Source organism: Vidua macroura, chromosome 10, assembly GCF_024509145.1.
Source record: "Vidua macroura isolate BioBank_ID:100142 chromosome 10, ASM2450914v1, whole genome shotgun sequence".
In the NCBI taxonomy this organism is placed as follows: domain Eukaryota; kingdom Metazoa; phylum Chordata; class Aves; order Passeriformes; family Viduidae; genus Vidua; species Vidua macroura.
In genome coordinates, this window is record NC_071580.1 from 4,172,772 (window position 1) to 4,187,060 (window position 14,289).

Genomic DNA, 14,289 nt, shown 5'->3' on the forward strand with positions numbered 1-14,289 from the left:
TGCCAGGAAGACCTGAATCTTGGCCAACACAGAATCCAACATCTACTCTTACAAATGTAAAGCACTTGTTATTTGAGGGAACACCAGTGGTATGGTCTAAATTCAGCCTCTACTTTCAGTGTAAATGGCTGAAATTACTCACTTGTTTACCTTTTGGTAAACTCATTTTGAGATCAAGTATTTCCGTCTTACCAAAGAAATGGTAAATTCCTTAGGCACGTGAATTAGATTGATATCTATCACTTAAATTATTTTAAACTCATCAATAGGTCAAAGGCAATAAAAGAAGCTAAAATTATAAATCTAATTTATAAATGGCTTGGGTAACGAAACACAGGACTTTTCTCTAATCTCATTTTTGGATAAGGAACAGTGTTCCTGTCTTTGCATTTCCCTCACTGTTACCTCTACCAAGTGCTGGCTGAACTCCTGGAGCTGTACTCTCTATCTGCAAGATGAGAACAGCATTACATTTTTCAGAAGACAGAAAGAATCCATTTCATCAGAGCTAGATGGGGATGGAAATACAACTCCTTATTTTAAAAAATAATTTTAAATTATTTTAAAAATCTAATCATTTGCTGTGCAAGTCTAGTGTGAGATGAATTTACAGATGCTCCTGATGCAGCCTTCAGAGCCAGCCTGCTCCCTCTGCCAACTCCTCAACTCAAGGCATTCCATAGAGGACAGCTTTTTAACATCCAGGCTCTGGGTTACAGGACTTGCTTTCTTTACAATTATTAGTTATGCATATTTTAATTACATATATTAATTTATCATTAATCTGAGTCTTAGTGGTTTTATCACTGTTTTCATCACTACAAAACATGTTCTTTTACCTTTTTTACTTCAATTTGGCAGCCTTATGGGGCTGATGTCATTTGGAACAGATAATTTCCACAATTTCTTTCCATCTGCTTCACTTAGTTTACATTAGACAGGGCTCCAAACCATTACAATTCTGAAATTAAACCAAAGACACCTGCCTTCCTAAGCATGAGGATATCACTGCTCTCAGACACACCAGGGGCTGAAGGCAAAGGCTTGGATTTAATTACCTCCTTTTGAGCAGGTGTTATTTTCCAGCATCCTGATTTTTCTGGCATTGTAGGATCCATCAACTCAGTGTAAGCAATGGCAATATTTGCATTGTCCTGAAAGCTGGAAGAGTGTTTTCTACATGGAAAACACTACAACCAAAGTCACAGAAGGTTCCAGCTGTGACCTGCTTAGCTGGGAAACAACCTGCATAACCTTCTCTCTTTCTAATTGCTGAATGTCTTATTGCTCTCTTTGGTGCTGCTGCTTCAGTTCTTTACAGCAGCAGAGTTGTTGCTGTCTCCCTGCAGCATGACTCCCCGGGAGCACATGAGGAAGATGTCCATCCTGGGGGAACAGGGATCACTGGAGGAAAAGCACCTGTACCGGCTGGCAGGCAGCATGGCAGCAGGAGGTGAGCAGCAAGGACCCCCACTGCACATGTGGTTATAGCATTGCTGGCATCTACAGCCTACAAGGAACAGCCAGCAGCAGGTTTGATGTCTTTAAAAGGTTAGTTCAAATTTATCCTAGGAGTAACTGCAGAAATACTTTGCTTAAGATAATTAAAAATTAATACAGAGAGCTCTTGGAATTCAGTATGTGATTGAGATGCTGAGCATCTGGAAGACAAGTAAATGGCACACAAGAACTCAGAACAAAAGCCACAGCTGGACATGATGATGTTCTGGCTCACCATTGTGGGCTTTTTCTTCTAGAGCTGCTTTCTCATGACAATACACGTTCCACGTAGTATGATTTTTCTCAAAATGAACCTGTATTAGAAATGAAAACCCTCTCAAGCAGAGAACTTAACATCCATAGCTATCTTCTGTTTCACAGTATTATGTAAATTATTATTCATTGTATTTTGTCCTTTGATACACTTGACTGAGCACATCCTATTTATTTTTACTGCAGTTTGAATAAATCTACATTATTTAAACGAAGTACTTCAGGTGTCAGTGAAAACCTGTTTATTTAAACAAAGTACTTCAGGTGTCAGTGAAAACATGTTTTCAGTTGCTGCTATTAAAAAAAAAAAAGGTGTGAATTGCACTAGAGGAAACAAAACAAAACTTTTTTTTTTTTTCTGGTAAGGTTATACCGCAGCCAGAATCACTTCCTAACTTACCCCACTGAGAGCAGAACTGTGTGTGCCTTGCAGAACTGCGGCAGCGGCAGGAGATGCTGATGAGGAACCAGCTGATGGCAGTAAACCCGCAGCTGATGGGGCCGGGCCAGCAGAGGATGCAGGCGATGCCCGCCCAGTTTGAGCCACGACTGGTGGACAGGTACCGGGCAGCAATTTCTGTTCCAGCACTGCAGTTAATCGCTCTGTGTGTGCTGCCCCTGAGGCTGTAAAGACCTTTGGTTATCCTTAACTAAACAAAATCCTTTGCATATCTGAATGCTTTCTTTTTCTCTCAGAGATCTGCTACCTTCAAGTGAAATGATGGCCTCAGCTGACCCCAGACAAATCCACATAGCATCCCACCTGGGACCCACAGTCCCACAGCACCCCAACATGCCAAACCTGCTGTCCAACCGTGTCTACCCAGGCCCAGGTAACAAAGCACCCTCTGCAACCTGAAAAGTGGGAGCATGTGGATCAGAAAACCAACTGCACCTGCTAGTTTTCCATAGGTTTATTGGTAGTGTCAATAACAGCTTAGTTTATTTTATTTAGAAAAACAGTCTCACTAAAAGGAGGCAGCCTGTACCTGCTTAGCAGTTTATGTCTAAGCATGTCCATTTTATCCTTTGTTAAATACAGTTCTCAATCTTTTGCATGTTTTTATTCCCTCCTTTTCTTTTTGTATTTTCCAAGCACTTTCACACCCAAACAAAAGCTATAGCTGAAAAAATAGCTCCTCATCAACATTTTACACTACATTTTACTCTTGCTCTTATATGAGGATTGGCTGCTTTATACAGATCATATGTGCTAATGATAATACCACATGCCACTTAATTCATGTAGGGCAAATACAAGTCCTTTTTAATAAAGACTCAGAATTAGAGGGCACAGCTCCAAGGGGAAAGCTGGACATCACAACTATGGCATTCATGTCATGCTGCACAAAAATTTACATATTACTTTATACAAAGTGAGCTTATGAGTTTTTCTTTGAGATGAGTGAATGTATTTTCAATGTCATATCAATACACCAAGACAAATTTCTGATTTCAGCTTTTTTCTCAGCTGTAACATGGATCTCAAGAGGAGATGTAATTTTAAATTGCATTTTAAATTCCAGGCTGAAAGCAGTCTTGAAGGAGCAGGTTTGCTTTGCTCAACTGAGGGCTATTATTTTCTGAGCAGTTATATGTACTTCAAAGGCATATGTCACCAAATGAAACCACCCTTTGTGGTTAATGGCAGGTATTCCTAACTACATATCTGATCCTGAAAACACCTGATGATGGACTTCATGTTCTTTCTACATATTGCCACTAAAACAATGACAACAAATAGGATTTAACTTGAAATCCTGTCACCTTCCTCGTGAAGCCCACAGTTGAAGACTTACAAAGCTTTTTAAAGTGTCTCTGCATTGCTTTAGGGGTTGTGCATTTGCATGAGGAAACCAGTGAATTTTAAAGATTTTTTTATTCTCCTTCCCTCTAAGGATACAGCTTTCTGCAACCAGAATCCATGGAAGCTGTGGCCAGAAGACAAGAACTGGTTCAAAAGCAAAATATTGCCAGGTAATCAATAGCAAGCTTTGCTCTGAGGTGCATGCCAGGGTTAAAGCAGCAAAGTGATTGAGATTGTTTTTCAAGTCACCCAAAGAAGCAGAGGGCCCTTGAGTAGCAGTTAAGGCCTGAACCTACTGACTTTCTGCTTGCCCTATTTTGCTTTTATTCTTAAAACGATGTAACAAAAGTAAACAAATCCCCTAGCTTGGTTAAGGAAAAGAACAAGTTACAGCCACAGCCCTTGAACTGTGGATCCAAACACCCTGAAGTTACAAAAGTTCAGGAACAAATTCAAACTTTGCAGCTGTGTGATATCAGACACAACACTTTAGGCCTGTAGCTGGGCCCTTGGGATGAGCAGCTGTGTCTCCACCCTACCAGGGTGGGCAGCTTTCCTAGTTTGACCAAAGAGTTGGAATAGCAGAGTGACTGTACAAAGTCCAGTTATTTGTACCCATTTCAGTGTAGTCAATAGCTGGTTAAGAGACAACCAGTGCCCTCCCTCATGGCCACACCATTTCCACAGAGGAACTCTAACCTCAGCCACCCCTGGACTGGCTGCACGACTCAGTGGGAGTGTCCTTCACACAATGAGACTAAGAGCAAAGAACAGCCAAGTTCCGTACATTCACTGGAAAATAATTATGACGGAAGTGTTTTGAGCTCTTAAGTAAGCAAAGCTTGATTACTGAACTCCTCCAAGCACAAGATTTGCATCAGCAATGCATTTCCTATAGCTCTTGCTACATGGCAAAAACCCTGAGAAAAACAAGTGAAATAACTAGCAGCAAACATGGCCATCTCATACACCCACAGCCACATCAGAGCTGGTGATACCTGTTCAGGCTCTTTCCTCAGCCCACCAAACAACAAAACTCCAACACAAAACAGCTCACCTACACCTTAAAAACCTTTAATGCCAGTTTTTTGCCACCCTGATAATTTCCACCCTGTTCACACAACTTTCTGCAGCACAGAGCACCTTTAGGGCTGCACTTGCTCCTTTCAGCTGTTCCAGAAATCAGATGTTGACAATCTCCTACCCTTGGTGCAGATGTGCTGCTGAGCACCTGGGTTCAAATCCTTGTTCTCCAAGGGACTCTGCCTCATCCCAAAGCTCTGTTTTCTGGTCCTAACAGGAATAGACTATCTCAGGTGGAGGAGGATATAGAAATGTAATGTTTTCTGCTGTTTATTGCCACTTCAAGAGCTGGGTGGGAGTAACAACAAGCAGGCAAAGCATACAAGGACACGGTACATAGACAAAATATTTCCTTTGTATCTCTGAAAGCAGAAAATCAGTAAGTTGGAGGTTGTTTCAAAGATTAAAAGAAGGCAGAGAAAAAAACTGAATGGTGTAATCAAATAATTCCTCCTCATACCAAAAATCAGTATAGATGGCTTTTGCCCAAACTGTTCTGCTGACAATTTTACACTCTCCTGAAGATCAGACTCTCTGTGACCTGTTATACTCATTGCAGTGTTAAGAAAGCTATCTTGATGCACTTTAAAGTGCTTTACTTCACAGGCTCTTTTCCAAAGATGCAGAAATCCCACTGAAAGTTCCTCAAAGCTCCTTTAGGAGCTCTACCTTTCTGTTTGATCACTGGCCTGGCTCCAGAGAAAGCTGATGCAAAGGTTGGTACAGCAGAGACAAATACTACTATTACAAATACAATACAAATACTTGTATTCTCTGTATCCCACTGGCAAGATCTCCCATCCACTATGGCAGGAGCAGAAAGCTGGCACAGACTCTGGAGCATTCATCCAGAAGGAAGGAGATCAGCTGAACACTTCCCAGCAGGATCTCACCCTTTCACACTCTCAGAACCATGCTCAGGTGCCAGGCACTGTGGAAGGTTACTCAAGAGACTTAACATTAGCTTACTCTGAATAGATGCACAGGTTCCATAGATAATATCATTCTTGTTCTTTGTAATTTACAATATCACTGGAATTTTGCAATTTTTTGTACAAATTTCTGAGTGATAATATAATTCTTTATATTATCTTTTCTTTAGTCTTCAACCCTTATGACTCTGGAGACTGTTTTCCAAATGTGAATATAATCCTCATGTCTGGATTGCCAATATGCAAATAACACTTTTTTGTCTGAAGTATTTTCCAGAGCCATGACATGGAAGACATGTTTTCCCTTTCTTTTAGCTTACTATCTGTATCTGACAGCACATAAATACAGCCAGGTTTGCCATTCCATCTGCAGTTTGTACCCTCTCACACACAGCAATGTAGGGAGAGACAAAACAAGCAGTACACTTGCCTATTCTTTTATCTGAGTTTTATTCTGCTGCTGAAAAAAAAAAAAAAAGGTGATGAAGGAACCGAGCTGCCCTAACTGCTCATGCTCTGTGTGTCTCTTAGAATGGAAATGGAGATGAGTGCTATTTTTCAGCAAAAGGAAATGGAGAAAGCCCATCGGAAAGGACTCCTGGGCCTGGAAGCCCCTTTCCTTTACCACGGGATGCCAGCAAGTCCCATTGCTTTCCGTGGCAGGCACAGACTCCCTGAAGGGCACCTTGCCAACGACCTGTATGTCCATCGTACCACCCTGGATGAGATCCATGGCAACAGCATGCTCATGGCAAGCAGCCCATACCCACCAGTCACCACCCTGCAAAGGGAGAGGGGGCGCCGCCCAGGGAGAAGAGCTGGAAATCACAAAACTGCCGAGGGCAGTGCCAACGGCACAAAGAACCAGGCAGATGACAAATCCATGGACTCTGCCTCAGCTGCAGTGGATGATGAGAAAGAAGACAAGAAGGAAGTAGAGGTGGAGACACCGAACAAACATGAGCAGAGCAAAAACCAGACTGAGCCAGCAGTAGTTGCCAAGAACTGCAAAGAGTTTGAACAAGGCTTGAGAAAAAACTGTGCTACTCATGAAATTCCTACTGAAACCACCAGCTGCAGCAACACAAATGAGAAGGAAGCCAACAGCTCCTGTGCTGCTTTTGATGACAAGTACCTGTACCCTTCTGCAATCCCATTCTCAGCATTACCATATGGATTTCCAGTGCCCAACAACCCATTGCTACCTTCAGGTTTGTCAGATCTCCAGATTAGAGTGGTATGTTGATATAATCTGGTTTTATTGATTTGGTGTCTCAATTCTTCCCACTGTTTAAGTGAATTTTTGGTATGGTAGAGTCATTGCAAGTAAAAGTAGAATTCTAATGCTGCAAAGAGTAATATCTGTATTCAGTTCTTGTTTTAAAAAGGAGTTTCAATTAAAATAAACAAAATTACTGAATGAAGTTGTGAGTTAGCCTCTCTCTTCAGCCCACAACTTTTCCATGTGTTCTAACTCACAGTAGGCAGTATGGACTAGCAAAGGCTTGGATCTGTTCTACTGAAATATTAGTCAAATTAAAGCAACGGTAAAGTCTAAAGAAGAAAAAGCACTGGATAATGCACTCATTAGAGGAAGTCCTGCAGCATTTGTATGTGTAATGATTGGTAGGTACAGTGCCAGCAGTAAACAAAAGAACCTACCAAAAAAAACCCCTTCAGAACCAGGTTCTGCTCATTACCTGGTGATTTTGCTTAGGAATCCTCTATCTGCAAGTGACTACACCTTGCTGTTAATATATTAGGCTCTGAAAAGGTGTAAAAATTCTCATGATAACAATCATTTCCTCTTGATTTGCCAGCAAAACTCTACCAAGATAACCTCTATGTTTCCTCCTCAAAGGGGCTCATGGCCTGATCCTGAATGGAGAAGACATTTCTTCTGTTGAAGACATTCGCAAGTGGACAGTTGATGATGTGCACAACTTCATTGTCAGCCTCCCAGGTTGCTCAGATTATGCCCAGGTGATTATAAACATTCACCACATTTTCAGGTTTTTAGGACCATCTAGATTGAAATGTCAGCCAGCAAATGTAAATGTGGGAGGGTAGTTGATTGTCCCAAAATTACAAGTATAATAGTAATTTTCTTTGTGCAGTTAGGAGATAAATACAAAGATAAAACAGTAAAATTATTATTTCTTCTTTTTATGCCTTTGTTTATGCCTCAGGGTTAAGTATGAAAAATAACAACCAAAGTCTATTTTAGCACACTCTGATGTGTTTTATCACTTCATCAGATATTTAAAGACCATGCTATTGATGGAGAAACCCTTCCACTGTTAACAGAGGAACATCTCCTGGATACAATGGGATTAAAACTTGGACCAGCATTAAAAATCCGCTCTCAGGTATGATCATTAAATGTATGACAAGATGGTGAGTCACAGAGACGTGAAAGTGCCAGAAAATGACAGGAGGGAATTTTTCCAAACTAAAGCACTTTCTTTTCCACTGGTAAGGTAACTGCCAGAATATTGGGAGAAAATAAATTACTCCGGCAAAGTTTTCTTTTGCTTCCCTGTATGTTACCATGGCATACAGGGAGACCGTAAGGAATACGACCATACATTTTTCAGGAACAGATTGTCCCTCTCTGCAGTTTTCTGCCCTTAATTTCATCCACTAATATCAACTCTCTCTGTGTTTCTGTTGTTGCTGGTTCTTTTCCTTTTCTTTAACCCCTTGTACTCTCTCAGTCTTCTCTCTTTCCAGCCACCTGCCCCACTCCTGACTGGCAGTTTGCCTCCCCTCTGTCCCTGGGTGCTGCAGCACCTTGGTAGCAGGAGGATCCTGCTGTCAGGCCCAACAGTCCTAAGTTGGGTATAGACAAGCTCCTTCTACAGCCTGGGCCTAGAAAAATATGAGAGTGAAAATGGAATTTTTTTTTTACAGGAATTTGATAACACTTTGAGATGCCTGGGATGTCCCTGGGGGGGCTGCACCAGAGTCACGCTGGATGTTTAAATTGGCTTTAACGGCAAGAAGTAATTGCTGCAATTGTGCCTTTGTCTTTAAAGGTGTCCCGACGTCTGGGCAATGTGTTCTACATGATGAATGTCCCTCTGTCCGTGCCCCTGCCTCCTGCTCCAGGGAAACCCTCAGAGCAGCCCTCTGACATGGCCTCCCCTCTGCACTGCAACAGCAGCGGTGACACCCTGGACAGTCCCTGCTCCCAGGACCCAGAAACCTCCCAAGCAGTGGAACAGATGGTTTCAGAAAGCAGGGAAAATCCATGTGACACAGCTGGATCCCAGGCTGACTTCCAGATGATTGCTTTCCAGAAAAGTTGAGCGAAGTCCAGGATAGAACGTGATTTTAATAATCTGGGAACCTCTAATTACAAAGTGTTTGAGAAGAAGCTACAGCCTGAAACCACTGTAAGGCTAGGGCTGAAGGAAATAAATTGCCAATGCAGCATGAGGAAGTGTTGTACCTGAAAGGCATTCAGAAATGCAGCTACAGGTTAGTTCAATTACTTTCAAGTGCAATTCATTGAAAAGAATACCAGTAGAATTAACAGGTAAATTGAATTTTTCATTGTAGTCCAGAGTTATCACTGAAAGCTGCCAGAAACTCAGAGCGCACTCTATGTCTTACAGTGTGTTCCAGTGGGCAGCTGAGAAACTATATGGAAAGGTCACAGCTTCCAAACATAGCTGACTTCTGCTTCTGTTGAACAAAATTTCTACAGAACATTCATATGGAATTCATTGGGACAGTATGGAACTGCCTACAGAATATAGAGAAATATACCCCAGACCCAGCAATTTGAGTTAATCCATTGCTATTCCAGATCTAAGCCCTTCTAAGTGCCTGGCAAGGGTATACAACTTATAAAGATACACAGATTGAACATGAAAATACCATGCGTGGCAGCAATTTTAATTATTCCAAGGCATTCTTATCACCAGGGCTGGAATTTGCTTTTCGTGACTGCAAGAGTCACTGAAATGAGATGAGTCACCAGCCTCTGCCACTAAGGCCAGTCACTGGGACAGTGACATTCCCTGCAGGCAGCAGGCTCAAAGCCACCTGGTTCCTGCCAGCCTCTGCCATCAGCTTCCCATCAGCTCACCAGGGCAAGCCATGGAAAGCCCTTCCCTCAGCAGCACATTCAGTGTTCTTCACGTTGGAAGAGGCCATCAGTTTAGCCTGAGAGCTCCCTTTTCTCTGGAAAAATATGGTTTTCCCTCACTTCTGCTACTGATGAGTCATTATCTCACAGCAAACAAGGACATGAAATAGAGCTTTTAGCTAAGGACAAATCCCCAGCGTTTATTGTGATTCCTGTGTGACTTATCCTTGCTCCCTTTTTAGGGGTTTGGTCCTACATTGGTTTTCCATGCAGACTTTGGAAGTCAGTACACTTCCAGTCTCCTCCCTCAAGAACTCTTCTTTACTCCAGAGGATATACAAATACCTTTGACAAAATCTAGTTCTGAAATTGAAGCTTGATAAATTGTGGACCTGCTGTATGTTGCTACTTTAGATTCTCTCCCCTTAGTTTAGTTTGTGTGGTCTCAAGTACTGAAACCCCAAGAGGTATGGTGAGTTTCTAAACACGAGGAGGGGAAGTATTTCCATAGTCTATTTTTTTACTTTAGCCAGAGATAAATTGTTTTATGTCTTTGTTATATTTGTGCACTAGATAATTTGTGATTAGATGTTTGCAACAGCAACCTTGGATGTCCATCTTACCATACTGTCCAAACTTTGCAGCCTTTGGAAAAATGGCAAATATCCATATTCTTTTTAGCATACAAAAACAGTTTCTAACTTATCTTTTATACAATTGATAATCATGTTGACAGTGTCACGTATCTGATTAAACAGAGTTAATGACTTGGTTTTCTAATGGCATCCTACCTCCTCTCTGTGTGAAATACTCGAATCAATCCACATGAGACCTTCTCCACCCTGGAAGAGGAATCTCTGACACTGTTCAGGGGGGTCAGGCCAGGAGATGTCGCTGCAAAGCCACTCGGTCACCTGCTGTCCCTCCGAAGGGAAACGCAGCACACCTGAAGTACCGGGGGCATGTTAAGGGTGACAGTATGAAGAAACTTTACTTGTTTTTCTAAAGTAACAGCAGAAAAGCTTGACTTCAAGTCCCATATGGCAGGGAGGAAGGATTGAAATGTGGTTCTGAAGAGTGTGATTATTTTTGTAAATGGGTCAGACATGAACAATGCCAAAAGCTGAGCAAGTTGGGATGCAAAGTTTGCAGTCTTGCATTACTTCTGCAATTAAAAAAAAAAAACCAAAAAAAACCAAAAAAACCCACCAAACATACGATCCTTTGCACATACTGCTCAAAATGACAAAAGGAATTACTTATAGCTTCCTGTATTGGGGGAGATGTGCTGCAGCAGCCAAAATGCAATAAGCCCTGAACAGTAAACAGCTGTGAAGTGAAACAGGAAGGAAAGGGATTTACCTAAACAGACATAATAGTTTCTATTTCTAATGGAGGAAATACCACTGGTAATGAATGTCTCCTACAAACACTTCAGAGAAAATGAAAATAAAAGGTAAAAATAATTAAAAAGTACACAGAATCAGTAGACAGACTAATATTTCCAGAGGTTGATGTGATTTCAGGAATTCTGTTTATATGTAAACTTTGAGGCCTTACTGATTCTCATGTTCTTTTTGGACATTTATTGTTTATTCCAGCTGCAAGGGGGTTCAGGTATCAACCACAAGTACCTAAGAAAGGTGGCAGAACTCTGCCTCCTAATAACTTTCTGGTGCCTGTGCCACTACTGCATTCATTTCTTCTGCAATGGAACTAAAATCACAGTGGGATGCAGATGATGTGTTTTTATACATGTTGCATCATTAGAAATGTTTCATTTAACATCTATTGCTGTATTAGTCCATAGCAGTGATGCAGTTAATGAAGAAACAAAAAACAATATTTTTTATTAGGTGTTGTAGAAGTTCCTGATTTTGTCTGTATCTACAGTAAATGTGTGGGCTCCTAGGGACAGAGACTTCCATTTTAATTTTTTTTTAATAGTGCCAACATTAAAGAAAAGATTAATAAAAAGTATAACAAACATATGGCAAAATGGTCCTGTATCATAAATAACAGATTTAGGAAAGTCCTGAAGAGGAAGAAATGGCTTATCTTTTCTACAGCAACCTGGGTTTCTGGTCTCATGTAGGTTGCAGATGATGATGATGTGGAATACAAACTCACATGGAACTAAATATATAATTCTCTGATCAATTTCCCAGGTGAGGAATCACTAAAAAAATCTATAATGTTACAATAATCATGCAGAATTCTCACCAGGTCCAAGTCAGGCAGTCACTTTTATCCAGCACACAAACAAAAGAACAGGAACATAGGTTCACAAGGTGATGGTATTTCAAACTGACTCATACCCATGGGCTACCCACTAGCTACTTTATAAAACTTTATATTCTAAGACTTTATACAATTTTGACTCTGCCACAGAACAGTTTTCAGAATGTTAAATTATCCTTTGAGTGTGAAACAGAAGAAATAACCCACTCTGGTTTTTAAAATCATCTCTAGTTTTTAAACTCTCTAGAAATTTCTCATATTTTCAACTTTCCAATTACCCTCATACAATGTTGTGCAGTGTTTTGAGTCACCTTCAACATCAGCAACTTTACAGGAAATCATCCAAAACTAGATACAGCTCTTGTTTTGGTACCTTGCCATGCTAATGTTCTACCTAAGCCCTTTATTATTTACTGGAAAATAACAAGTCTACTTTACAAGGCTGAGCGTTCATAGAATTACAGAATGGCTTGAGTTGAAAGGGACCCTAAAGATTATTCAGTTCCAAACCCCTGTGCTCATCAGGGTTCAGTTGCCTCTGATGGTTGGTTTTGATTAGCTCTTCATGCTATAATAAATAGCTGTAGCTTTATTGCTATGGCAATTTCAGTATAATAATATATGCTATATTGAGAGAAAAGCTCACCCCTCCTTTCTCATTTCTTTAGGCTTTGGGGGGGTTATTGCAGTTGCCAGGCTCTCTTCTTTCTTTGGGAAGACTTTGCTCCTTCTATCACCTGTACTGAGGCCACAAGAACTACTCTGTTGATTTGGCCCTTATGCTGTCCTTTCCTTTGTCCCATTCCCAAGTTTACCCAACTCTGTTTTTTTCCAGACAGACATTAGTTCTGCTACTATTCCCACGCTCTTCTTGAACCACTAATTTCCCTGTGGGTAAGGATGCAAATCTTTAATTCAGCCCAGAGTAGAGAAGAACCTATTGTCTATGTTGTATGGAGAATGATGTAGTATTTTTTCCCTATAGCGCAGCAAAGGCTTGAATAGACATTTTGTTTTATCAAAATTTAAAACACATATAGCATCTGTGTATGTGAATTACTGACAATGGTTGATCAATCAACCTAAATGGCAAAACAGAAAAAGCACCACTGACCATGGGAAAAAAAAAAAAAAAGAAAGCACCAAACCAACCTGGTTCTTTGTAGCAGCCTTGGCTCATCAGCCAATCTTTGCTGATTATCTTTCTGTTCCAAGGTTCTAACAGCTTTGCTGGAGGAGCACTGTGCAGCTGGGATTCATGGGACTCCAGCAGTCCCTGAACACTCTGCAGTGGAAGATGGTCTGTAAAGCACTCCCTGGCTTCTAGTTCAACCTGTTAAATGGAGAGATGTAAACTCAAGACTTTCATCCTTACATAAAAAATATTTTTAATTCAAACTTGTAATCATAACAACAAACTTATGATTTTATAAAACTGGTAGGTTTTTTTAAGGTTATGCCTTAAATATTGTAATTCTTATCCTCTCCTCCTGCCACTGGCAAAAACAGAGATATAAGCAAGCCTTTTTTATACAGACTTTTCCCTAAAACCTCAGCTGGCTCTTCCAGAAAATGTATTGATGTATTTTTCGTTTATGTGTCCATGTGCATCCTCACTGACTTCAGCATGGTCTGCTTGACAGTGGTCTTTAGAAAGAGCTGATGTGCCAACCCATATCAAGAGAGATGTATCCAGTTACTCACCAGTTACTGCTCAGATGAAATTATATTCTTACAATGAACAAAGCTGGTATTAGAAATAGGTGCAAATAATTACAGAAGAACCACAGAAATTAGTTTTTAGTTCAATTAGGATTTTTGACAGTTACTTGTACCTAATAATTCTGGGTTGTATAGAAATGAAAAGAACTTGCAAGAGTGGAAGTATTTAAGAACTTTCTTAGTGGAAGATAAATATGTAGATTTGTCTAATAAACCTTTGCTTTTCTGCTAAATTAAAAGCTAAGTGGCCAACTAAATATTTATAAGCTTTTGAGATGGAAGTGACTCAAGATATGTCTACATTGGAATATGTTTCTGAGTTATGACTCATGTATTTGTGGGTGGATTTCAACTGAACCTTTCTTGACAGTATGTGATGCTGTGCAGTACAAGGCCCATATTCTTTATATTCTGAGCCCATTCAGTGTTGAAGCTGACTGGATGTAAAGGGAGGTCACTCCAGAGCCTGAAGGGTGCTACCATCTGTAGATAATTGAGGAAATGGCTCCTATGAGATTGCTGAGGACTTTCCCTTTCCTTTCCTTTCCTTTCCTTTCCTTTCCTTTCCTTTCCTTTCCTTTCCTTTCCTTTCCTTTCCTTTCCTTTCCTTTCCTTTCCTTTCCCTTTCCCTTTCC

General features: G+C 40.6%; 1 protein-coding gene across 2 annotated transcripts; it reads left to right on the forward strand.

Annotated features, from left to right (window-relative positions):
• The first annotated feature begins 1,319 nt into the window (after positions 1–1,319).
• On the forward strand, positions 1,320–10,157 carry SAMD7 (sterile alpha motif domain containing 7). 2 transcript variants are annotated; one of them, XM_053986318.1, is made up of 8 exons: positions 1,320–1,453; positions 2,207–2,333; positions 2,470–2,606; positions 3,672–3,750; positions 6,127–6,806; positions 7,457–7,578; positions 7,854–7,964; positions 8,634–10,157. In XM_053986318.1, exons 1-8 carry the CDS (start codon positions 1,351–1,353, stop codon positions 8,904–8,906), a joined length of 1,632 nt encoding a protein of 543 aa, XP_053842293.1. In that variant the 5' UTR covers positions 1,320–1,350; the 3' UTR covers positions 8,907–10,157. The 2 variants fall into 2 exon arrangements, with proteins under 2 accessions (XP_053842293.1, XP_053842294.1); XM_053986319.1 differs by having other exon boundaries at positions 1,373–1,453; positions 2,140–2,333.
• Positions 10,158–14,289: the final 4,132 nt, after the last annotated feature.

What these genes read in the sequence shown, in the direction of transcription:
- SAMD7 (XM_053986318.1), top strand. Translation starts at nt 1,351, where the DNA reads ATGACTCCCCGGGAGCACATGAGGAAGATGTCCATCCTGGGGGAACAG. An exon ending in CCGTGTCTACCCAGGCCCAG is followed by an intron (nt 2,607 to 3,671) that starts GTAACAAAGCAC and finishes CTTCCCTCTAAG; the next exon opens with GATACAGCTTTCTGCAACCA. An exon ending in CAAAAGCAAAATATTGCCAG is followed by an intron (nt 3,751 to 6,126) that starts GTAATCAATAGC and finishes TGTGTCTCTTAG; the next exon opens with AATGGAAATGGAGATGAGTG.